The sequence below is a fragment of the Corvus hawaiiensis genome, chromosome 8, assembly GCF_020740725.1.
Source record: "Corvus hawaiiensis isolate bCorHaw1 chromosome 8, bCorHaw1.pri.cur, whole genome shotgun sequence".
Classification (NCBI taxonomy): Eukaryota; Metazoa; Chordata; class Aves; order Passeriformes; family Corvidae; genus Corvus; species Corvus hawaiiensis.
Window position 1 is genome coordinate 498,505 of NC_063220.1, and position 25,444 is coordinate 523,948.

The window sequence follows — 25,444 nt, forward strand, 5'->3', positions numbered from 1 at the left end:
AAATGGATTACATATGAATCTTACCTGGGAGGAAAGGAGATGTCCAGTTCATACAATCTGTCTTTAAAGACTGACAGCTCTCTGTCAAATTCTAAAAGCTATAAAAGATAGAAATAAATGCATTCACTCTTTAATGTTGAACTGCAGCAATTTAAAAGTACTGCATTATATAAAAGGAAATAAAAAGAGACTATGATCACACACAGCTTGAGGTACAGCCTTCATAGAACAGTTTTTATAATACAGTGTAAAACAGTCTGGACTATGTTGATGCATAAACAGTGCCTTGAGAAAAGTATTCAAAACATTCATTTTTCTCAATGAAAGTCGTAACACTGGCTCTTCACAGCACTGACCTGTAAGTGCTCTCATACTGCAAGAAGGCTACATTTCTTGAAATTACATTAGCAATATTTTCAGAGATAAACCAGACTAGCATTAAAAAAGTACAGCAAACTGGTATGCTAATCAGCCCGTGAGCATGTCAGTGAAATGTATCCTGTTACTCTGTATTATCTTTAGTGCAGATAAGCAGGAACAAAAATCACAAGGATGTGCACATCACTCTTCCCAAGCAAAGACGAGAGGTGTTCCTGAACACCTATTCCAGGTGGTGCATGGCAGATAGCAGACAGAGGGATATGTGTCAGTAGGTAAAGGGTGTTCCCAGGCAGCAGCCAAGACAGAGCACCAGAAGCAGGTGTTTAACAAAGATGTCCATAAGTCTAGATTTAATGTCCTGTATAAATATTAGTCCTAGCTACATTTGTTTTCCCCTGGACCTCTACAGAGAAAATAAATATCCACAGACTTTGTTCATAAACACAAACCCACTCACAACAACTCAATGATAATTATCCCCATTAAACCTGTAGTTGGTCTGATGGACACAAACTAGCTTACTCCAGAACCTGGCTGGGGTGCAGCCTGATATCCCAGGGAACTGGTAAGCTAAAGACAACAGCTCATCATCTGCACGGTGCTGGCCCTGGCTCTGAGGGCCACTTGCTGTTCTGACAAGCGTCCCGGCACTGTCCCGTGCCACGGAGGTGTATTTGCCCACTGTTCATTAATCATGTCCCATCTCACAGCTGTGCTGATACCATTGTATGAATGGGAGAGGTTCCCAAAGAAATTAGATTGTGTCCCTCTTTCCCCTCTGTCACCTCATAAATCATTCCTGAAACGTGCAATTAGCAGCTACTTGTACACATTAATTATCTGTGTGAAAAGCAGCTACCTGAACCACCTGCACTGCTGATTAGCTCCATCTCCACGGCTCAGCCAGCTCTCTCCAACTTCTCCTGCCACGCTGCCATATGTAGGTACCTTTACATGAAGATGCCAGGTGATGGGCAGCTTTCCCTACTTTAGTTCAGACAACACCAAATGCTGCGACAGTATGCTGGAAAAGATTCTGCAATACCAATAACCATGACAATTTGTAGATGTTTTAACATCTGACTGAAAGCCTGAGAATTCAATATGTTTGGATAAATATTTAGAAATATCTGTGTGGAAACTTACAGTATGTATCTAATAATATACTCAATCCTAAAAATGTTGGGCTGGTCCAGTCAATCACTAGTCTAACTGAAGCAATTTCAACATACTTGAAGAATAAATGGATGTTTCCATTACCATGAATGTTTCCAGACTGTGTTCTGTATTTCAGTAAGCAAAACAGATTGGTAGCCACGATACATACACACTGGCTATGAAAACAAATGTTTTGTTTTCAAACCATCCCCTTCCTGCTCCATGGGTCTCCACCTTAAAGGTATCAACTGCCCAATATGTATCTGGGAGAAGAAAACAAGTTGCCATCCCCAGTTAAAACTATTAATTGAAATGTCTGTCTATTAATGTGGTGCAAATATGTATTTCCTACTTTTCCAAGTAAACAGCTCAGAGTAGGGAAAGGGAGGCATCAGGAGAGAAGGCTGTTTCTGAAGCGTTAAACTGCGAGGACTGAATGAAAGAACAATGCTCCCCAGAACACAATGGTATAAATTACTCATGGGCATCCCAAGGGCTGGCGAAGTTCAATAGATGCATTGTCCTCTCACACCAATCCACATTTTCAAAATTTTATACATTCAGATTGTTCTTGCTATGATGGTACTTGCAAACTCAGTGAGGCCTGGGGTTTAGAGGACTAAGCATTTGGATGTGCATTATTATCCACAAAAATTTCTGCTGTGTTTGTTTGCTGCAGTTGTGTACGTAGTGTCTGTGCTATGCAGATGAGCTGCTGACACTGGTGACAGATAACAGAAACAAGACTGCATTGTGTACTGCGCTGTCAGTTTCCCAAGTTTCCTCAGGTAAAGGGACAGCTTCAATCTGAATCGACACAGCCTAAGCCCTACTAGGTGCCTAGAAGTATTTAGGGAACACTCGTGGTGAAGAATTCATCCTGCCATGTAAAACAGCCAAATATTTTTGCTGGATAATTTAGAAAAGCTTTTATTTCCTGCTATATATTAAATAATTATGCACTTTTATAAATTATTCTTTTCCTAGCTGTTAAGTGACTGCGTTACAGTACCTGTAACTTTCTGTCCAAACACGACCACAAAGTGTGCAGACAGACACCTGCTCGCTCTTGCCGAGGGCAAGGACAGGTTATCTGTGTGCTCAGGGCTGAGCAGTGGGAACCCCCCTACAACCTCTCTGTGTTTACCTGGCAGCACTGCAGGCAGTGAGGAGAGGAAGGGAAGAGATGATGAAAACCTGAACTGTGTATTTTGTGAAAACTGCAGTTATTCTTTTCAGTAGAAGAGCATGTTTTAACTATTCTTTTTTGGTATGAAAAGCACTTGCATTCTCATTTAAGCCTGTAATCTCAAAATGCAAGATTTTTAGTGCAAACACAAGGTGTTTACTAGGTCTTGTCAGAACAATTACAAATGTCCCTTGCCCTGAAAGCAACTTTAGTAAGAGGAGGCATAGGGCCTGACACGGGCATCATATCTGCTCTAAGACAAGTACATGGGCATCTGGAGCAACCTGGCATGACAGGAAATGAATGAAAATTAACATGGGCAAGATGATACTACGGAGCAGTCAGAATTTTACAGGGTAATGTCTTTACTTTTAAAGCATCTAATGTTGTCTTTAAAAACCCCATCTGGAAAATACTCCTTTCATGGCAATTTCAGCACAAACTGCTCACTCATTTCCATACTGTACACCAATCAGCACTGTGAATAATGTATTTGCTGTAACAGGAAACATGAGTATGTCCGTCACTCTAAATGTCTTAAAAATGATAAAGAAATTAAGTTCAAACGCTAAAAATCAATATATTGTTCTAGTTAATTTACTCATAATAAGATCATCCTTAAGAAACAAATCTTTAAGGTGTTACCTGACACACTGTGATAATTTGAGCAATTACACAGAGATTTAAAAATGCTGTGACTGGCAGTTCATTCCAGAATTATATGTCATAGGCAGTTTTCAGAAGACTGCTTTTTTTCCTCCAAAGTCAGTTTGACCAATGTATTTATACCTAAATAAGAGCAAAGATGATGCAGGATCTGTGTTTTATCTGTTCCAACACTGAGTTGATGATATTACGTCAAGATGTTTGCTCTACAATGCCCAGTGACCAGCCCAACAGGAATGTTTGATTAACACCTGAATGAAAACACCATCCATCCATACAGGTAATATATCAATAGTTAGCTCATACCTGTGAGCCACTGTGACCCCACACTGCGGGGAGTACAGCCAGGCAGTGTGTATAGGAATGACTGCATTTGCAGCAAAGAATATTTCCTATTTAATTTGAGGAGAGTTAAAAGCATTTAGGGCTGATGCCTGTGTCAGCTGCAGTGCCCATTGCCTCCTAAGGGAATTACCAGAACTGCTGGTTTTCTAGGGTGCTGTGTAGTCTGTAAAACCTGCTGATGGGAGTCTCACTTTTTGCTCCCTTTCTCTTGGCAGCGCTGTTACATGCATTTATGTGCCAGGGCGGAGGAGAAAGAAATGTGCAAAATTCTAAATTTCTACATTATGCAGCTTGACAGTAATCAAAGGGTTATAAGGGAGTTTAGGCACCTGCAGAAACTGAGATTCTGCTTGCTTCAATTTAAAGCAATGAGGCACTGGTAAAAGGTCAGCATCTATTGGTACACTGCAATGGGCCACCTTGGCTAAAATCATACACGTATGAACCCCTTCAAACAGGGCAACTTAATTCAGTCATTGGAGTAGAACAACAGCAATTACTCATCAAGACCTACAGACCAAAGTCAGAGCACTGGTAGATCAGGAGGTGATATTAGCAGCATTCATCAAATCCATCTGCAGGACCCACCAGAGAATTCACAGCTGTGAAAGGGAAATGAAGTTTCAGACCAAAAAGAGGAGATGAGCATACAGAAGTGACCTCAGAGAATTAAAACATGTGGACCCTGGTCACCATAACCTCCTTTGCCAGTCTTGTGGAGCACACATTTTTTTCCAAGACACTTTGGAAAGACAGTAGTTTTATCCATCTTTCCAGTCACAGCAAATTATTTAGAAAATGATTCAGCAGTCTACTGACTTCAGATAAAGGTCTGTGGAAATGCTGATTCTTCCCATTTATCCATGAAAATGCCATACACAACTCTGCCTGATTTTAAAGCTACTTCTTTCTCTAATGAAGACTTTGTAAAATGATCTATTACTATATATTTTGAATCTCAATCTTCTTTCTCTCATTGTCAGTCTTTAAAATCATGTTTCACAGAGAAAAACCCAAATCATTGAATATAAATGTACCACTTATGCTGTTTCTGTAAAATATAATATTTCTGCACATATCTATACATCCTGAATGGCAGTGCTGTCAAACCACAAACACCCACATAAATGTAGATCTATGGCACACAGAGAAATGGCACCAAAGAGATTGTTCTCAGCATTAGGGGGGTGAGGCACAGCAATACATGGCTAGCAGCACGGAGGGCTAACACTATTGGTATGGATAAGCTGTCAGCCAAACACCCTGCTAACAGTTCCAAGGGCTCAGCCACCCCTCTGTTATGCAACGTGCAGCAGAGAATCCAGATCTTATCTTGTGAGACTTTTGTTACTTGAAAAAAACATCAGAAATCAGAACGTGTCATACTACTCAGGAAATTAGTTTTTAATGAGAGGACTGAAGTATATGTAAAGGATAAACTAGTTAAGAAGCCAAAAGCACTGACACAGATTAAGCCTAGGCTCCCACTCGTGCAGCAGCAGTGAGCTTTCTGCTGACCACAGAAGCTCCTTCCACACCCCAAGGGCTCCTTGCCCAAACGCTGCCCTGCAGCAGTGAATTGCATCCCATCCCTCACGCTGCCCTGTGCCCAGTAGAGAGCCTGGAGCACCCAAGAGGTAACACAGAGACTACACCCCCATCACCCTGTGCTCCAGTCCAACTCCTCCAGCGGACGGTATCTGCTCTCTAGACCATCAATGTGATGTGAGGGCAGTGTGGCCCACAGGCCAGTGGCCATGTCCTGTGACTAACTGCTAGTCACAGCTGAACACATGCTTCCCATTTTCTGATGGGAAAAATGGATTTTGTCACTCACTCTCCTGGGATTTCAGTGCTTACCTCAATTTAAAAAAAATTTGACTCCAGAAAAATGCATTCATGCAAATTGCCATTTTCACAACTTTGCTGAGACAGACACTAAAAATTATTGTAGTAATTCATAAACTGTGCACAGCAGCTTGTGACAAAGCTCCTTCAAAATGTCAGGAATGACTAAGTGGATGCTATCCTTAAAACCAAAAGACTTTAATTAGGAATATCCTGCTTGCAAATATGACACACTCAATGGATTATTTCATTAAACTTTATATATCCGTTACTGTGAAACATTAGTTTGTCCCACTTGGGAGTCCAAACCAGCATGCACTGTACTGTCCTGTTACACAGTTACTTGTGAGCTGCAATTCAGCAGAAGTATGAAATATGGAGAATACAGTTTTAGTATTACTTGTAGAGTGTTTAAAAACTGGAATTTTCTTGAGGAATGACTATGAAATGTTTCTTACTTGGGCAAAACTCCCACTGTGGGTTGAAGATTCCCCCAGGCGAGGCCCATGAGGCAGGCTTGGCTGACATGAGTCTTTTGGGGAACAGGCAGGACCACAGAGGCAAACGAATGCTGGGTGTGCCCCTGGGGGTGTGTGGGGAGCTCCAGTCATTCTCCGTGCCTCCCTCACAGAGAGCCAAGCACCTCGCAAGGTCATTGGGAACTTCCAGACACCGAACACTGAGATGTTCCTCTTCCAGCAGGGATTCAAATTTGTACCCTCCTTGTGTGGAGAGCTGCCGGGTGCCAGCAGGTGGGTGCTGGGGCAGGCGAGGCAGGGCACACCTTTCACCCAGCAGGGCTCTGCCTGCGGGCACTGCTGGCAGTGAGGACTGCTGGAGGCAGCTCCTGGGAGCAGCAGAGAGAAGGATTTCAGCCTGTGCTTCCCACAGCATTTTTCTTTCAACACCTATGTAACACAAATACACAGACAGGAGGCCTCAGACCAGGGATCAGAACCCATCTCTCCATCCTTGCAGCTGGGTACCCCACTCTCATCTCTAGCTGTGCTTTTTGTATGGAAGTGTCCTTAAGTATAACTTTTCAAGTTAAACTTACTATTTGCTTTTCTCTATGCGTGTGTGCAATCCTGTGTGCATGCAGGCATTCATCTGGGAGGTTATGAGGGGTACCTGGAGAGTGCAAGAGGATTGAGCTATGGCAGAGAGATGGTGAAAAAACAGTTAAGCACCTTTCTATCTTTATTTGGCTTGCCACAGACTTTGGGCAAGATGTGGAAGCCGTGGTATGCTGCTTGTGTGCACAAATATTAACTGTAAGGGATGATGGTGAGATCCATAAACTTGGGGATTGGAATGCAGGTGCAAACATTGCCTCCTTGGATATTCTTTTCCAAGTCACACAGGTTAAAAAGGGCCAAAGCACGTTAGCAGATCATACTACAGGCTGGACTACAGAGTGCAAATACAGATGCTGAACCTACTCTTCGTGCTAGACTTAAACAAGAACCAATGCCTAATAAAAGAAATATATCACAGTACACCTGAATTATCCTCAGGCCTTACAGCAGCTGTATAGAACAGGACAAGTGGGAAAAGGTCATGAAATAATATTTGTAACTTTGTGCGATGGACAAATTCTACATCAGAATAATTCATCTATTTGAAGCTTGCAGTAAACAGCTAACCCAACACATCTGGACTGACTTGTTTGTGCAATCTGGCTTTACATTTATGTTTTGCTAGTGAGAACAATTTATTGGTAATATTTCCTATCTGTCATTTCTCATTTTGCAGTTTATCCAGTGGCATACCAACTAATCATTAATTTAAGCAAATGCAATTCTAAACACAGGAATGCTGCCTCTGAATAAACAAACAGAGCATGAAGCTATTTTCCTATTAATACTTTATGAAAATCAGGAATCTCAGAAGACCACCTTAAATAAAAGAAGCAGTTTCAGGATAGGCAGGATTTCCTTGTGACCAGTCTGAGGTAGCAATGGTCCTAAGCAATCAATTTCCTTTCTCTACCCTAATTTGCCCTTATACATCATATTCAAGATTTTATCTGGACAGAGGCTGGTTGGCTCAGTGGATAAACCTCTGGCTTTTCACCTCTGGGATCATGGTTCAAGTCATACCCTGATGAAATGCACTTGATCGTCCTAATCTAGTTCCTAGTGGACAGTATTCCCATTATCTTTAAAAGGGTCAGAGCCAAGGCCATTGGAAAGAGTGCATTGTGTTATATCTTGTCTGTTGATTAATACATTTTCAGTGATGCCAGATCCTTAATCTTCATAAGCATACATATTCTCACAAAAATTTTAAGAGAGGTCCCTTGTGACTAAACCTTTCTGCTCAATTTGCATATAATTTCAGGATTTCCTGGGAATATAACCCCCCACCCCTACCCCCCAATAAATTGCTTATAATTTAAAAGTATGTTTGCCTGAACTGTTTGCAATAACACCTCTAAGTTAACTAGAATGATAACGGATCACTTTAAATCACTACTTCTCAGAGGGAGAACAAGACCTTTATACTCAATCTGTTCTTACAGCACATTGTAATTTTCTTCTCATACCATATCAGCTGAAGCCGAAGAGACACACAGAATAAAGGGAATTTATTCTGTGAAGGGAAACGGAGTCAGAACATACTCTCCGTAAGAGTTCACTGTTTGTCCTCTCCACCAAGAGAGCTGCTGCACAATTAAAGTAAGAAACAGAACCACTTCTATTCCCTGAAAATCCAGGCTGGGAACCACTGGGTTTTTCAGCATAACATTCTTGGATGTGGTTTGGAATGAATGCTGGTACACCACCGGTGCCCTCTGAACCCTCTGGTGATCCTGGAGCTGCGTGCGCCCTTGGGCTAATCCTTCTGCCCCTGAGCAGCCGAGCCCATGGATGGACAAGGGCTCTGTGTTTCTGTGGGAGATGGGCCAGTGGGGGCTGGAGCAGCAGGACCCAGGACCACCAGAGACAGCAGGATGCAGGAGACCACCAGGGCAAGCTCAGCTTCACTATTAGTCACCAGCTTCCACAAAGATCAATAGGAAAAAGAGATCATGATTTTGGCAGGAATATCATTAGGTTCCACTTTTAAGATAATTAATCCACTGAAACTTTTACTACACAGTTGTGGTCAAAATCCTAAGGACAGTGCATTAGCTTCTACCTGGATTGATTCTTTAATACAAATCATACGAAAGACAGTAATGTAGGTATCATTCCTCATTTCTAATTGCGGTTAAAGATTATAAAATGATTCCTGATGATTAAATCATTCCTCTGTAGTCATTACAAGGTTTTTACATTCTTACTATATATTTATTTAATTGGCTACTGAAGAAATACAATTTAGCTTGTGGTTCTTTGGTACAGGTCAATAACCTGATTATATTTTTTTCATTACATAGTTACCCTCGCCTTACTTTTCTTTTGATTGTTTTGAAATTAACAGGGAACTCCTTTTGAATAAAACCCCCCTTATAGCCTGATCTATCACAAACAATTTAAGAACAAATTAATTAAACAACAAATTAAAGAATCTAAAAATATCTGGTGAAAGTGTAGGTTATTTAAGAACCCCCTGCCCCTCTCCTGGAAGCATTGGCATGCTGATTTTTATCACTTCAGGGCTGGCAGATTCAAAGCTACAACCATGGTATGAGTCAGTGACATACTGGTGAACCAGTGTGAGCTCAGAAGTGTGGGCAGCACCACAGACCCAATCAGGAAATCCATGCAAGGGTCCAGGGCGCTCTCCGCACCTGCAGGGACCTCTTGTGCATTCTGGGCAGAGGAGGGGCAGGAGCACAGAGGGGCAATGGGGGCATAGCGGTGGCTCCCAGTCACGGGCTGCTGCCTCTGGGAAGGTGTGAGAAGCCTCATTTGTGCTTGTCCACCACTCATGGGCAAGACCCTGGAGCAGGATGACACCATGGAGCTGATCAGCACAGCCTGGCTGTGTCCTACTATCCAGGTCAGAAACGCTGAGCTTTTGCTAATTGAAAAGAAACAACTTACACTGGGATGTGTCTGACACCAAGGTGGAACTCTACATGTTGTACCTCCTCCTGTCCACCTCTCTCAGTGCTCCTCTGTAACACTCTCCCCATATACCCACACAGGACAGCTCTGTGTGGTTATGGACTCACACCCTGGTCTGTCTGATGGACCAAAACTCTGACGCACAATTCAGAACATAGGAATTAAATAATAAAACAGCTTTGCATTATTGCAACAGCTGTTTTCAAATAGGCTTTATCTTTTTTCCTATCACCACAGAACTGGATAAATCTGAGTGCTCCTTTCTGAAATACAATGATACAAGATGGTCATTGCACTCTGAGGTAAGCAATATAAGTAATTGCTAAGCTAACTTTGGAATAAGCTACAGATGAGTCTGAATAAGCTACAGATTAGTTTAAAAAAATTAGACCTGACAGATTACTGTAGGCATTTCAAACAGAATTTCTGTTAAACAGGTGATTTGTATCTATATCTGATTTTTCATTAAAAAAAATCATTTTTATAAATATATATTAAGATTCTTTTTGTTGATTGCAACGTAAAAAGGAAGGAATAACTGTGTATGGACAATGATAAAGTAGCCTGTTGATAATAAATATTTGTCAGGTCTTGTCACATCCGTACACATTCCAATGTTACTGAAGAGACACGGCACTGATAAAAAAATACTCCCTGAAAAATCAATGGATTTTGAGCTAAAGCAGTTGCTAAACACACAGAAAACATCTTTATCCAACAGCCACAGTGCTGTGAAAATTCCCAAGCCTTGCATTGGTACAGCTAAGGAAAATTTAATCTTCCCAAATACTCATCAGGGCACTCTATCCTGCAGACCTGACAGCCCCACTTATAATTAATTATACAATTTCGATGGGAATATCGACTACACAAAGCTATAAATCATAGAAAAAGTCAATAGGCATGGACACATTCAATCATGTCCCGACCAATGATTACTACTCTTAAAATACAATAATTATTTTCAGGAGCCAGCTTGAATTAAATTTCTGTCAGGCTGGTACAAGACCGGCGGTTGATGAAGGATGCGATGGATTTTTTGGGTTGAATTCGGCACAGAGACATTTATCGTTTTAGATAGGTAGTTTGTTTTTAGTGATCATGGTGCTGCGTGTTTAACTAGACCATGAAGATTAGATTATCTCCAATGGCTCATTATATCGTTTATCTCTTTCTTCCATGTTTGATCTGGAAGATTTCCCGCTTCTTGATGCATGAAAGAAATGACTACTGATTTTGAAATGGAATATGTTTAAGTTGGATTCTGCCTGTACCTTCATACCCCGCAGCCCTGTATGCAAATCAAGCAGCAGCCACCCAAAATACAACCAGGACATGGCAAACGAGCACCAAGAACAGCTTCAGGAATGTACTGGGGGAAAACACAAATGACAAATACTTGAGTTGTTTTAAAAAAAGCTAAAGAAGTTATTATAATAATGCACATAGGGGAAAATCTGGGACAGGAATGGGATTAATATGGAAATAGGAACTGGGAGGAGACTTGCTGCTTTGAATGAAATGTCCTCAAAACTGCAAAACATCAGTGAAAGAAACATCAGGTATCTCCAGGGGATGCATTCACCTTGTAAATTTAAAACAAATAACCCCAAACTGATTTGACCATAACTGCATTTGAAGATATGTTGCCCACAGAGGTACCTCTTGTAGTGAGCCCACAGGCCATATGAGCCACACTGTGGGACAGCAGCAAGTACTAAAAGGGGAATCAGATCTTCACTTCCCTCATGGGTCTCACTCATCAAACTCTTCTGACCTCAACAAATGAGTGAAATCTCAGATTCTCACATAGAATTAATCTCCCAGGTGAAGCCAATGTAAAATCAGAGAGGGTACCAGGGCTTCAGCTGCCCTCCATGTCCTAGAGCCTTGCAGACAGCCCTCCAACAGCCTCACAGTCGTCTGTGAGCAGTGAGAGAATGAGCCGTAGGCAGGACAGAAGAGGAGAGAGATGGAGAGCCATGGATCCCATGTACAACCCATGCCCGGGCACAAAGCAGCAATACTCTGTGTGAGTGGGCACACTGTGTGACTGGTACAGAGCGCAGCTAAACTGGGAGGTGGGGATGAGGGCTCTCTATGTATTCCCTTAGATATGTAACTCCTAGGAACCCCAGATGAAATGGAGAAAGCTGCAAGCAGTGATACACAGCTTTTCCAGAATGAAGTGGCTACCATTTGCAATAAAATCACATTAAAGAAAATATAATGTCCCTCTCCACAGAAAAATCATAGTTCTTATTACAAATCAGAGTGTTAGTGTCCCCTGTCTGCTTAATCCTCTTGGGAAGCCCTGTATGCTCGTCCAAACAGTGACAGTCTGCTGCAGAGTTTGAGATTGCTATTCTACTTATTCTTCTGTTTCTAGTAATTATTTTGTACACTTAGAAGACCCAGGTATTTTCAGAAGGGCTTTGCATTTAAGGGGTTTTCCTAAGTTACTGTGTGATGTGCAATGAGGAGCTAGGAAGAAAAACAGGATGCTTGAAGAAATGCAGACCAGAGGATAGACAAGAAAAGTGAATTGTCATGTACAATTAATTTACAATATTTTTCTATGAAAAAGAAGGTAAACATGCCAAAGTTAAGAACCTGTAAACAAAATAACTGGCTAAGTGATGAGGAAATCTGGAGCAGTTATTGTGTTGGCTGAATTATCTCTTCTCATTCTGCAGACAGGAGGGCTGATAAGGATAAAGGGCTGGTTAGAGAAATGCAATTTGTATGTGAGTTCCCAACTTACTCCTTTGAAAGGGTTTAGCAATGAACTTACCGCAGTGCCATTGTTGTCTCTAAATACATCTTGATTAAAATAGTCGAAGAGCTTCTTTTCTAACTGCAGCATAACCTATATAAAAAAATAGGGAGAAAGGTCAGCAAAGCTCTTGGCAACTCAACACCCAGCTGCTGGCAGTGACCCTTTCAGAGACACACAGCCCGTTAAAACCACACATTTCCACATGTCCAAAGCCCCTTGTCAGCTTGCCCATTTGCTTGGCTGGCAATCACTTAAACAGATCCAATTAACTGAGCATTAGGTGTGACAATCTATATCCCTCCCCTCCCTTTACATTATCAGTTTGGAACAACTATATTCATGCTTTGTAGAAAAGAAAGTGAACATTCAACACTGTTTCTATTTACATAGGGGTGCCAAGGGCATTAAGTTGCTTACCTTTCGGTCATTATCAGATTCACGAAATATTAGCTTGACTACTTCATTTGTGTCAGCTGCCCGGATAGTCTGCATTGTGGCTTTTGCACATAGTGTCTAAGAAAAACACAAGAGGAGAAAGGGAAACAAGCTTATATGCAACAGAAGACCAGATTTAATTGAACATTATCAATAGATGTATCTTCAACGCCCCCCATGAAATATAACTTGCTGTAGGTCAAAATACAAAGCATTGCTAATTTAAGTCACTTCCACTCATGACGGACTTGAAACAATAAACTGAATTACCATTTGGAGAGAAACAGGTAACATTAAGAAAATATCGATCAGGAAAGGCAAATAGTCATTCAACTTGTACCATGCAGACGGGTTCTTTCACAGGTATCACTGTGTGCTGTATCACACATTACTTGCAAACATCCTCCAAACCACTTCTTACAGATAATGACCAGGTTTTGTGCTGATTCTTAAGAGCTGATAACTACATTGGCACTACAGTTCTGTAAGTTAACCCTTGTTTGCAAAAACGTCTGCCCTGTAAATTCATATTCCAAGTACACTTTGCAAGTCCAAGAAACGCTTACACAATCTGATAGCAATTTTCAGAGTTTACTTCGCATAGCAAATTCCCTCTTTTAAATAAGAGACATCAGATCTCCAGATTTTCTGAGAAATGGGTGCCTAAAACATATTATAAACCAACATTTTATCAGGCACAGAGGTATGGATTTCCATGCCAGTATTGGGCCTTGCTCCATTGGCCACTGGCCTGGCTGGGACCCAGTTCCACAGCTAGTGGGGAATAACATGAAATGGGCTGCTCAAAGGCAGGCTCCACCACAAGGCAACAGGTGAGAATCTCGAGCTTTTAGCAAAGCAGTTAGTGAAGCTTCCAGTATGTTAAGTGCTTTGAAATGCAGGGATCTACATCTTAACTGTTCACTGAGTGCTCTGTGGCCTCCCTGCCTGGGCCAGGCTGCTGGATGTTGTGCAGAGGTACCCGTGCCCCTCTGCCTGGCTGCTGGGAACCACGAGGCAAAAGTCATGAAGCGGACCTGAGGAAACATGGGCATTGTTCAAAGACACAGATGTGTGCCCACACCTGGGAGGCAACTCAGCATCCATGGCTGCTGCTGAGGCACACGCTGCTGACAGGATCTGTTCACAGCCCTGGATATGGACACTGGCAAAGACCATCCTTCTGAATAAAACCTTATTTTCCTAGAGGTTCTTAAGAAAAGTGTTTTAAATAAAATGAGTCAAGGAGAGGCAAAGAGGTGACTTTCCTGCTCTGCCCACCCCATTCCTTTTCATAATGACCAGACAAAAGGTTTTAATTTTCATTAATTTGTAAAATAAATATGTCCTCTGGTAACAGGGTATAGAATTTCACATCCTACTACGTGCTTCTATCTCTCACAGATAGAAATACTTATATTTGGATTCATTATCAGAAGTACAGTGTCTACCAGACACAACACCATGAACTACAGCTCACTTCCCCTTTCCCCGTTCTCCCTTTCTCCTGAAGGCAGAAATACATGCCAAACATGTATTTAAACAAAAATCCATCTGCTTCCAAATACTTTAGATCTCAGCTGAGGACACCAGTGCCAGAATGGGAACAATCTGTCAGTGGACATTTTGCTCCCATTTGACAAAAATTTGATCCTTGATAAAGGCCCTCGCCTACTGGCACAGTTAAAATAAAAAGCAGTGAGTTGAGCAATTTCATTTTTAACAGGTAACTTGAATGTGATTTGGTAAAAACCCACAAATCTGGTATTTTTCTTCCAAGTTTGTGAATGAAACAGGTGTTGATTCCCCATCTCACTGAACAAATGATGTCCATTTCTGACAAACTTGCTGACTGTTTCCTCCCTCCCCAAAAGCAGTGCCATGTACATCTAACTCCAGGTTTACACTCGGCACACTCGTGGCACCAGAACAGCTGCAGGTGTCTGTGCAAACACAGGTTTCACTGGCAGAAGGAGCACTGGCCCCACAGGCACGGGCTGCTCTGCGAGAACTTCATCTGCTCTGCAGGACTTGAAGGCGGTTTTTTTGAAGGCTTGGGGAAGAGTGGGAACATGCTGGTTAAACGTCACTCTGCCTGGCAAAAGGAGTGGCATGCCAGACTGCTGTGGGAGCTGCACCTCTGGGACCTCTTACTTTTAAGCACAGACCTCCTACCTGTTCCCTCGTACCCATGCCAGTCAGATGATCCCTTTGTCTGCTCAAACATGCAATGACCGTTTTGCCATCTGTGTCCATACAGAGCTAAGTGAGGTAATCCAGCAGCGAGCCATTCCCAACCATGCTCCCTCCGACGTGGGTGATTGAAATTCAGAGCACAGATCAGATAATCGGGTCAAGCCCAAAAAAAGAGGCTTTGGGCTCATGTGTCACAAATCAGTCTGGTCCCTTCAAACAGCACACCAGATTAGAACAAGCACCCGAACAAACCAGAGCGGAAAACCCGCAGCTCTCTAAAGCTGGTTTCTAAAGCCCTAACAAATCGCTCCATCTTTCACTCATTTAAACTTTCCAAATGAGGGTCAATACGGTCCCCGAGCATCCAAATGCTAATGCGCTTAAGTGCGTTTAAGCAGCTTTCCAGAGTGAATGGGCCAAAGAAGGGCTCGAAAAGACACGGCAGAGTTACTGTCACTGTCAAAAAGTCATTGTAGCCACCCCCAGAGTGGTTGCAATTCAACAAATTCATGATTTCTGTCTCTTAAAGGCATCTGCTTGAGAACATTTTTTTCCCTGAGCTGCTTTATCTCACAACGTCAGGCCAGCTCCAAAAGAAAAACCCCGCGATCGACTCTTGAGAACCAATACAGAGAAAGGACCCACATACCTTATTGCTTTCAAATTTCACACACACAAAAAGTTACCTTATTCACAGACAAAAGTGATTGGGCAAAGGTTCATTTCTTATACAAGCTGGAGGCACTCCTTTTTTCCTCCTCCTTTCAATTTCTGCACAGTCGTAGTCACCCAAGCAGAAAACTTTCGGGACCATGTGCCTTTTTAGGCAAGTCTGCTTATGAAGGGATTTTTTGTTGCTAGCAAAGAAAATCAAAATGCTATGAAAACTCACTGTTCCTTGCTGGGTATTCCCTCAAAGGTATTCTTTTACAAGGGCAGAAGAGGGGAAACCAGATATCAAAACTCTACATAACTTTTTTTTAAAAACAACATATATTTTTTTTTCTTTGGAAACAAGATTTGGTTAAAAAGCTTGCAGGAGAGCTGTATTCAGAGCTGAGAGAGAGCTCAGTAACCAGCCTTTTCCTAGCAAACACAGCCGTATCTCATTCCTGTTTTCCCATACTCTACACAGGTAGATGCTTTGTAGCACTTTTGAAATAACCCTTTGCAATAATTAACGTGTATTGAATTGCAAAACATAGTAACAACTTTCCTGACAACAGCCTTGGAATGTAATAACAACATCCTGTTACACAAAGCTAGGAGGAAATGTTTTTTATACTTACAGGAGACAAATCTGGAACTTCTAAGCTCGGCAATTCTCAGAATTCTCAGAACAGAATATGCTGTTGATTTACAGTGTAACACACCTTCAAAATACCTCTGTTCCCCCATATACACCACACATCAAAGTGTTTAAGACTGCATTTCTGCATAGTTACAGTAAATAGGGATACAGGCATTAAAACAATAGTTATATACATAAAACACACAACAGTCTATAAGATACTTTATATTGTGTTTATACGGGAACACTGTGAGCAGCTGTGGATGGAACTGCTGCTTCCTGCTTGGCTGAAAACTGCAGCTGATTTTTCATTGATTCCACACTCCTGCTTTCTGAACATCCTTTAGACTCTGAGTCCATCTCCTGATGTGTGAACTATTACATGCTTGTAAGTCCCTCAATAATTTTTGGGGGGTGGGGGGAAACCCCCCAAAACGTGGTATTCAAGCACCTACAGACTCATTCTGTCCTGTTGCATCTGTCCACTGATGCTAAAGATGTGTATTATTGTTCTCTATTATTTGAATACTCTTCTTAGGACTTACTATGACTTTGAATTCTTCTTAAAAAATGGAAGAGAAAATAGAATATATACATTGCTCCTTTACAATTAAAAAGCTCAGCAATAGTTGCCACTGAAATTTGCAGTGAGCTGCACAGATTGACACAGATGTGCTCGTGGCTGTGAGTGCTAGGAGAGAAGTGCAGAGTCTGAAGACTGCTAACAGGAGCCAGGTGAAATAAGATCTTGAGCACATGAGCAACCAAATCAACTAAATTTAAGATATTTAATTTTTTTCCAGTTACATACTCTGTGGATTCTGGAAGAAAAGACAGACATACATGTATCATCTAGTTATGAAAGTGAAATACTTCTGAAATGCTGCTTAAGTCCCAAAATCAATCTGACACTTATTAAATTAAGATACTCAATTAAAAATTATTATTATTATTATTATTATTATTATTATTATTATCTGGATGCATATTCTATTTGAAATAATCAACACGGCAAAAACTTTGCTGCTTTGGGAATAACAGGAACACCTATCTTGTTTGGGCTCCTCCTTACCTCTGAGTGGCCAACATGATTTCCTGGATATTGGGAATACACCAACAGCAAATTCACTAAGTCACATGACATCAGAGAAATAAAACTTGCATGTGAGAAAAACAAAGTTACATGTAACTTTCTGAGTCAATGACAGTTGTGCATTTAGCTACAGGACAGGTAACACTGTGCTTTTTAAACTCTACCTTGCCATTGAAATGGAGGCTTCTTATAGCCAATTGTTCACAGCCACACAGGTTTTTGGCTTCACAGCTGCTGCAAATATCAAGGGGATCCCAGGGCTCAATCTCCAGGGTACAGCAACCAAACTCTACCTGAGAGGACATACACTTCTACTGAAAACAATATCCTTTAGACGATATATTACCTTGTGTTAACTGTGTGCAAATAGCGATAATATCCCAGAACAGCTACGGCACTTTACAGCAGCAGGAACTGAACTCAGCAGTGACATAAGTGTTAGTTGAATAAAGAACAAACACCAACAAGTATTAATGAGAATCCACTTACAGTATCAATATGGAAAATTACTTTCTCTTTGGATGTTCCCAGAGGAGCCAGCTCATAGCCAGGGGAGCAGAAGGGGTGGAGGAGCCAGGTGGAGGGAGAACGAGAACCCCTGCACTGTTCCTGTCTTGCAGCACCCTACTCATGTGCCCTGTGTACAGCCCTTCTTCTGAGGGCAAAGCACTACTGCTGACATGACCCTGCTGCCTGTACCCATGTCAGGACTGACTGAACCTCGTGGGCAGATTAAAGAAGCACCGATCCTACCTCTGTGAGAGCCTGGCCCAGGAGCTGCCCAGGACCTATGGGAGCGTTTCGGTCCTCTCCACAAAGCCCCCCTGCTGAACTGTGGCACACAGATATTCTGGGATATTTTAAAATGCCTCTTTGGGTGGTGTCTGTGACCAAAAGATCTTAGCACCAAAACACTATCCTCATGCTCCCATTGTCCCGAAGATCTCCTGCCTCCCTGAAACAGATGATCCCTGCTGGAAACAGCTTGCCTTCCCCTTTGGTCTCAATTTCACAGCTGCACTAAGTTAATTGTAAAACGCATTTTCTTGTCCAGAAACTGAGATAATTCATGGCAAGGTTACCACAGTGTGTCACCCGGCAATGCCAAACCGTTCGTGTTTACTCTTCAGGCACTGTGCTGAGTGACCTGAGAGTCCTGGTGACGGCGTGGCCGCTGTCCGGTGGCGCAGTGTACCTGTGCACCTGCCTGTGCCCAGCGTTGCTCACCTGCTCTGGCACTGCCCAAAGCACCACCCAGCTCTTACAGAGCCACCCTTGGCAGCAATGGCTGCAGTTCCTGTGCGTGTTTGCTCAGGAGGCAGTGCGGCAGGGCTCCCACAGCACACTGCTGCAGTCCCCAGCCCGGGCAGGGACAGGCACTGGAGTGGCTAGCTCACTGCTGGAATAGCTGGCCCAGTGCCAGAGTGGCCAGCTCAGTGCCATGTGCCAGTGGCACAGACTGCTCTTCTCCAGGTCTGAGGTCCTTGACTGTGATCTCTGGCCTCAGCAGCTTTGCTGTGTGCCAACAGCTGGTGGCAATGATGGCTCTCTTTTTAATTCTCTTCTTCAGAAAAGAATCTGAATTAAGTCCAAAAGGCTTCTGCCTCTCAGACTCTTCAAGATTACAGATCAGGCTAGAACTCCTTTTCCATGTTCCCCTGCATGCTGATTGCCTTCTTGTTTTCTCTCTCTGGCTCTCTGGTCCAGTTGCACATCTTTTTGTATTCTCTCGTTTCATTTTCCTGACTATGATCTCAAGCCTGAGTTCAGCAAAGCATCTACATAGTGATTCACAAACAATTTACCTGGAGCTGTCTGGCACTTGTGTGAATCAGGACATGGAACTGTGCGGGGTCTCTGTGGACAAAGGTAAAGGGATTCCCTGCTCACTTTTTAAGGCCTCAGTTTAAACTCACTTGCTGACATCAGACATCAATAATACGCATTTCAGGACTTTGATCAGATCCAGATAAACCCGCAGCACTACAAGATCTGGAACTTGGAAGCAATCTGCCAGAAAAATCCCTTACCTCCTCCTGTCTATACTTCTATATAATTTTGTACTACTACTTGATGTCAAGACTCCTGAGGGAGTATTCAAAGAGAAGTATTTGCTTTTTCATAATTACAGAAACCGGGACAGCCCAACTGTTCCTAAGGAAATTCTCTGCATACATGCAATACTTATGTCTTGTCCCATAAGGTGTGATCTTCTTCAGATCTACTCAGATATTCTGTTACTTATCTTCCATTATTTTTTCTGCTTTGGCCTTGCAGTAATACCAGCTTGAGAAATTCCTTGTTGGAAAACTTCAGAGCACTTACCCTTTTCCACTCCAGCTGACCAAGCAGAGGACTGGGTGTATTGTTTCTGTTCAGCAAAGACTTTGACGAAGCACACAGAATCTGTGATGTAAATCTGTTTCTGTAGAGAAACGTAAAATCCCCTGTTCTCTTGAATTCAGTAGGAATGGAATAAGAGGCAGCTTCTCTCCTTATAGCTAAGCTTGCTTTTATCTAACTTGCAGAATAAGAACCTCTATTTCTTTTCATTTTAAAAGCGAAACAGCTTGTGAACCCCATCTGCTCCCTTGTGCCTTGCAATTGCCTTTGTTTTGAGTGGTAACATTTGCCTGTGTTCGCACTGATGGTGTTTGTGTTTCTCCCGCCTCCAAACTTCATGGTTTCTTACAGCCATAAGAAATGAAACATGGGAGCAGTAACATCAAGTAGCAAATATTTAAGCCAACACCTAAGAAAATTATTTGGTGCTTCTTGACTTACTTCCAGCACTGGGCTCTGCAGTCACTGGAGTCTGTCAGCTTCATTCTCCTTAAGCCTTGCAGGGAGCACATGTCCTGACAGAGCGTGCTGGGATTGCGCAGCGTGGGCATGGCCAGCCCTGTGGCTGCTGCCGAGTGCTCCACGCTCCCACCTGACCTCAGAACGAACAGCAAGCCTCAGAAACCCTTCCAACCAGCACTGCTGAAAAGAGTAAATTCAGGAGTTTGCCCTTTAAATTAATGGGAGGTTTTGTACAAGATCAGTGGTGTGACACAGCTCAAGTTCAAGGCTTAACCTCAAAAGAGTGTCACCCTTTGGCTCCCACACAGGAGACTCTCAGCAGCAGGTATAATTGGGAGCTGACTTTTAAAACATGTAGTGTTGGGCAATTTTGAAATCAAACTACGTATGTACCTAAAATCTAGATGTCCCTAGGCAGCCACTGAATACTTTTATCACAAAATTAGAAATAATAAATAAATATTATTATTTATTTTTTCTTCTTCCTGTTATGCAAAACAGCAAAAAAATCCCTAGTCCCTTAACAAAGATGGGATTTGAGACGTGGAATATGTAAGTGACTTGCATGTGAGTGTGAGGCATGAGTGTGTTGTGGGCTGCCAGCAGCTCAGGCTTGGGCTCTTGCTAAGCCTAAGCACAACTGTGGGATGGATGGGTGCCCTCCAGGATGGACATGTGCCCTCCAGGAGGGATGCATGCCCTCCAGCTCATACAATGGTCACAAGCATGTACAGCAAAGTGGAAGAGATGTCCATGTTCTTCCACTGTTTTCTGTCTATAGGAAAAAAAACCCCTCCAAGTTAAATTTACTTTTTAAGGAAACAAATATGGCAGGAAAGTAATTTTCATGTCACTGCATCTGGTTTCCAGACCCGAACAAGTTGGTAATGCAAAATTCACTGTGTTGATAACTGAAACATGCTGTATGGTGTTACGGTGAGACTAAAACCTTGCTGACCAGGTGATGTCTTCCTGATGCAGCATGTAAACCATTTCTTTGCTGTATTTTTCCCCTGTTGTTTTGTCTGTCCAGCCTCTTTGACTCAACTCCTTTTTATCCTGCTGTATCTCATTCATTTCTCATTGACATACTCCCTGTCTAATTCACCATCATTTGCTGCTTTAGTCACTTTTGAAATGGAATATGAGTCCAGCAGCCTGTAAGTTCAAATAATCCTTTATAGCTAGTTATGTTCAAATAGCTCTGAGAGCTGTGAGGTGGGATTGCTGAACTGTCCCTCTCCCACCACTGTGGTTGTGCAAGTGCCAAGCACCTGGCTGCTGCAGCACCCTGACCACGGCTGAGCTGCAGGGCTGTCCCCAGGCACACTGCCCACCAGCAGGCTGAGGCTTCTTCAACAAGACCCAGGCCATCATGGAGTTCACCCATTTCCAGGAGCCCATATTCACACATTAAAATAAATGTTTTTGGATAGAATGAATGAAGGAAATCTTTGTAAAATAATGTGCAAGGTGTGTACCCTAGGTTTGCTATATACTCTTGATGAAGGCTAAGATGGACTGACAGATCAGCATGTGTACACACCCACCCCACACCCAGTAAAGACTGGCATCACATAAAAGCAGCTGTGGGGTCAAACAGTCAGCATAGAAAGAGGAAACAGGGTGGTGTGTTCTATGTATTTCCTCTATTCACCACTCTGGTAAGGCAGCTCTGAATTCCTTCTGGCGTGGCTTGTGATGGTGGGAGAAAAAAGTGCTGTGCAGTACAGCAACGTTCAGGACCCCCAGGACATGGTCTCCACTGACAGGTTCAAGGCTTGGGACCAACAGCCCTCAGCCAACTAGGGATACAACTGATCAGAGAGAGAACAACTTGAAGGAACAGCAACTTGACAGCACTGGCTGGGGATCCAAAGGGATTTAACCCTGCAATGAATGCTGATCCCTGGCTCATTCGACCCCACCAGGTCACCCCAGAGGGCACCACTAAGTGAGGACAGAAAGCTCTGCAAGAAACGAGGCAGAGTCCTCCTGCTTGTAACAACCAAAGAGCCCCCAGAGGGGATGCGACCTGACTGGGCCAAACAACCAGAAAGTCCATTCTACAGAGCTTCTGAAACAGAGATGAAATTCTTTTCATTAAAGCAAACCAAGATTCAAACATGTGAGACACATGAGTACAGAAGTGTTAATGCAGCATCATTTTAGAGCTCGCAGCTGGGGCCGGCTTGTGAAGTGCTATTCTTTCCACTGTATCTTTAAGTGCTGTTAAATTCATTTGTCACTTGATCGAAAGCCAACAGGCTACAAATCTCCCAAGCCCCTCTTGCGCTGAATAGTGACAGGAGGATTCTGTTCCACCATCAGAAAACATTTGTGCACAGCTCTGTCCGCAGTCATACACGCTACTTTAACTCATCTGCCTCCCCATTCTCCCCAGCCTGGGAGGACAAATTGCTCACTGTGGCTCTCTTTCAGAGGCAGCACAGCGCGCAAAGAATCATGACTGAGCAGAAACACAAGGAACAGGCACATAAAAATTCATCACTTTGGCCTCCTGACCTCTTGCCACTGGATTTGGCAAACCCCATCTCAAAAAGTAGCACCGAGGGAGAGCTAAGCAGAGCGGCTGAGTGAAATTACTGACAAAAAATATCCTGGACACAGGAAAACCCCACCAGATGCTTCATTGTCTTTGCAGAAAAGTGGTGCTGAAAAAGGGGGTGATCTACCACATGGCATATTGGGTGGAATAAGTAGTGCCATTGTTTCAGGGCAGCTCTGTCACTTTACTGACCGCAATACAAAGAGGTGTAAAGCAAGATTTAATCCTGACTTTTTAGTCAGCAGATTAAAACCAATCATGCCAGATGTCCACAAGACTGTTTAACATACAGAAAGCTTTTTCATACTCTACAAAAAAGTAGAAGTTGTAATAACTTCTTTATTTCCTCTAGAGAGGCCTTTTTCACTCACTTCTAGTCAGGAAGAAAGGAGATGTTGTAATGGATTTTAAGATGTGCTATTAATTTTTACGCTAGCCTTTGTTCTTTTCACTTTTGAGACAAAGCTAAACAAAGTAAATTCTTCAACCCATCCAAAATTAGACAGGTATGCCAAAGAAAACTGCTGGTATAAGAAAGCTGTGATTTTAAAAAAGAATTTATACCCATTATGACCAGCAATGGATGCTATCAGCAGTGTTCAAGTTCTTCAAGTCATACTTGAAGCAGTGAAAGACATGAAAATGTGGTGGTCAGCGTGCTGAGAAAGCAACAGATTCCTTTTCCCGTCAAAACTGGAATGGTGCTGGTGGGACTTCCTGCCCAGATGTTTCCTCACACCTGGTAGCGCACACCCGCTCTAGGATGTGCATGCTCTGCTGCCTACCTGGAAAAGGAGCATACGGACACAGGGCACCCGTGGGGCTGGCAGGACCCTCAGGGGAACCCTGGCCATGCAGAAACCTCTCAGGACCCTGGCCCGGCACTCAGAGGGGCAGGTTCCCTCTGTGCCACCGGACATGCCCTGGCAGGGGACGTCACCTCCACAGCCACTCCTGCAGTGGGACCCAGAAGCCTGATCAAAGTCACTGCAAGCTAAAATATGAGTGCTAATAAGTGAAAAATACTCACTGAGTGGTCTTATTTAAACTCACCTACACAACTGTTACACACTTGGCAGTGTTGCTGCTTTCTTCTATTTCTACTTATGAACAAATTAATATCCAAAAGTACTGCCATAAAGGACATAAATTCAACAATAACCAAAGCATATTTAGTAATTTTTTCTGCTATATTAGAAAAATGGAAAAAAGTCTGCATATTAGTGTTCCCCTGGTGAATTTCCATAGCAAAAATGCTGCTAAAGTCAACAAAACTCAGAATGTATATTTAATTTCTCATATTAAATTGCAAATAATGTATGCATAAATAATTGACTTGTCTTTGGAAAAAAACTATAGAAAAAATAAATCTCCTTAAAATTTCAGTATTGGGCTGATTTGTATCACATATATCATTTAGTAATTCAGAAGCCATATGGCAGCAAGGTAATGCCTTGCTTGGCATCCCTTATCTATCAGTTGCCTTGGAAAAAATACAACTTACGTATTTCATTTGTTTTCTCATCATGTGCTTTAACAAAATCTTCATTACAAGCTTCCAAAACAAAAGTAACCATCTTAGTGAATCCCTGACCTAAAGCAGTACTGTTAAACCATTTTCTTCATTTCATATCTGGTAGAGACCTATGTGAAGAGTTAAAATCATAAACCAAATGAACCAGCAAGGCACTGATTTAGTTCTACTGACACTAAGCTAGGGACAGGCACAACTCTTTCCTGGCTGTTTAGTCCTTTCAGAGGAGTACCTGTAAGGCATCTGCAAGCTCTTCCTGCTGTGTTACTGCAGGTGGGGAAGAGGCTCAGCTGAACTGCCTGAGCCAGCTGTGTGTGACTGCGGCTGTTCTGCCCTCCTGCCACCACATGCACCATTCTGCATTTTTCCAGCCCAGGGGGTGCCATTTCTAGAACTCACGTCTGACAAAAGAGGAAGTGTGTTTTGGCTGACCATGGTTTGCAGCACTACAAACGACAGCCACAGGTACAAAGATACCTTGCTTCCTTACTGGAAGATGTGTTTCAGTAGGTTAATTAAGCTGCACTATTTGTCTTTCTATCATCATCATCATCATCATCCTTACTGTACTCCCACTGTACTCCTTGCAGGTCTTATATCATACAAACGAATGATTCTGTGATTCCATACTGAAAATTTTGGACAGGCAGACACCTCCAGTACTGCTTCTCTTCTCCCCAGTGCATTATGATGGCTGAAAGGTGTAACACACTTGCTTTACATCTTCTGGCCTCTCACTGTCATACTGAAGGGACAAGGGCAGGTGCCGCAATGAAGATGATGGCATTTTCTTTGTAACAAAGTCCAACCAGAGACTCTCAAGCTACCTAACAGGAATAAGTCAACTAAGTGTAAATCTAAGAGATTTCTGCTTACTTCACTACTACTTATTCCACCCCAAAATTTGCACTATTTTAAAATTACAATTCTACTCTCTACTTCTGAATTTCTTCAGGCAAGTCTTGTGGGTGGCCCTCAAGATACATTTTACCAATTTTTCATGCCCATCCCTCGAAATGTGACCCTGCTCCTGTGCTTTTATCCCTCTGACAACTTCACACAGGAAAACATGCAGCCCCTGTGATAGCATGAAATCGGAAACAATAGCCTCTGGAAACAAAGGGGAGGAGGGAGGC

At 42.6% G+C, this 25,444-nt stretch overlaps 1 protein-coding gene across 8 annotated transcripts in view; it reads right to left on the bottom strand.

Moving 5' to 3' along the window:
- The window catches only part of INPP5A (inositol polyphosphate-5-phosphatase A), a 194,636-nt gene that overhangs the window by 22,944 nt on the left and 146,248 nt on the right, over window positions 1-25,444 (bottom strand). For 5 of the 8 annotated variants that reach the window (XM_048310967.1, XM_048310965.1, XM_048310968.1 and 2 more), the window contains exons 10-13: window positions 12,803-12,898; window positions 12,401-12,475; window positions 6,046-6,495; window positions 25-98 (exon numbers count right to left, since the gene is read on the bottom strand). In XM_048310967.1, the coding sequence (XP_048166924.1) occupies window positions 25-98; window positions 6,046-6,495; window positions 12,401-12,475; window positions 12,803-12,898 (695 nt within the window). The remainder of the gene's footprint in view (window positions 1-24; window positions 99-6,045; window positions 6,496-12,400; window positions 12,476-12,802; window positions 12,899-25,444) is intronic. The other 3 variants (XM_048310971.1, XM_048310972.1, XM_048310973.1) reach the window with 1 other exon arrangement.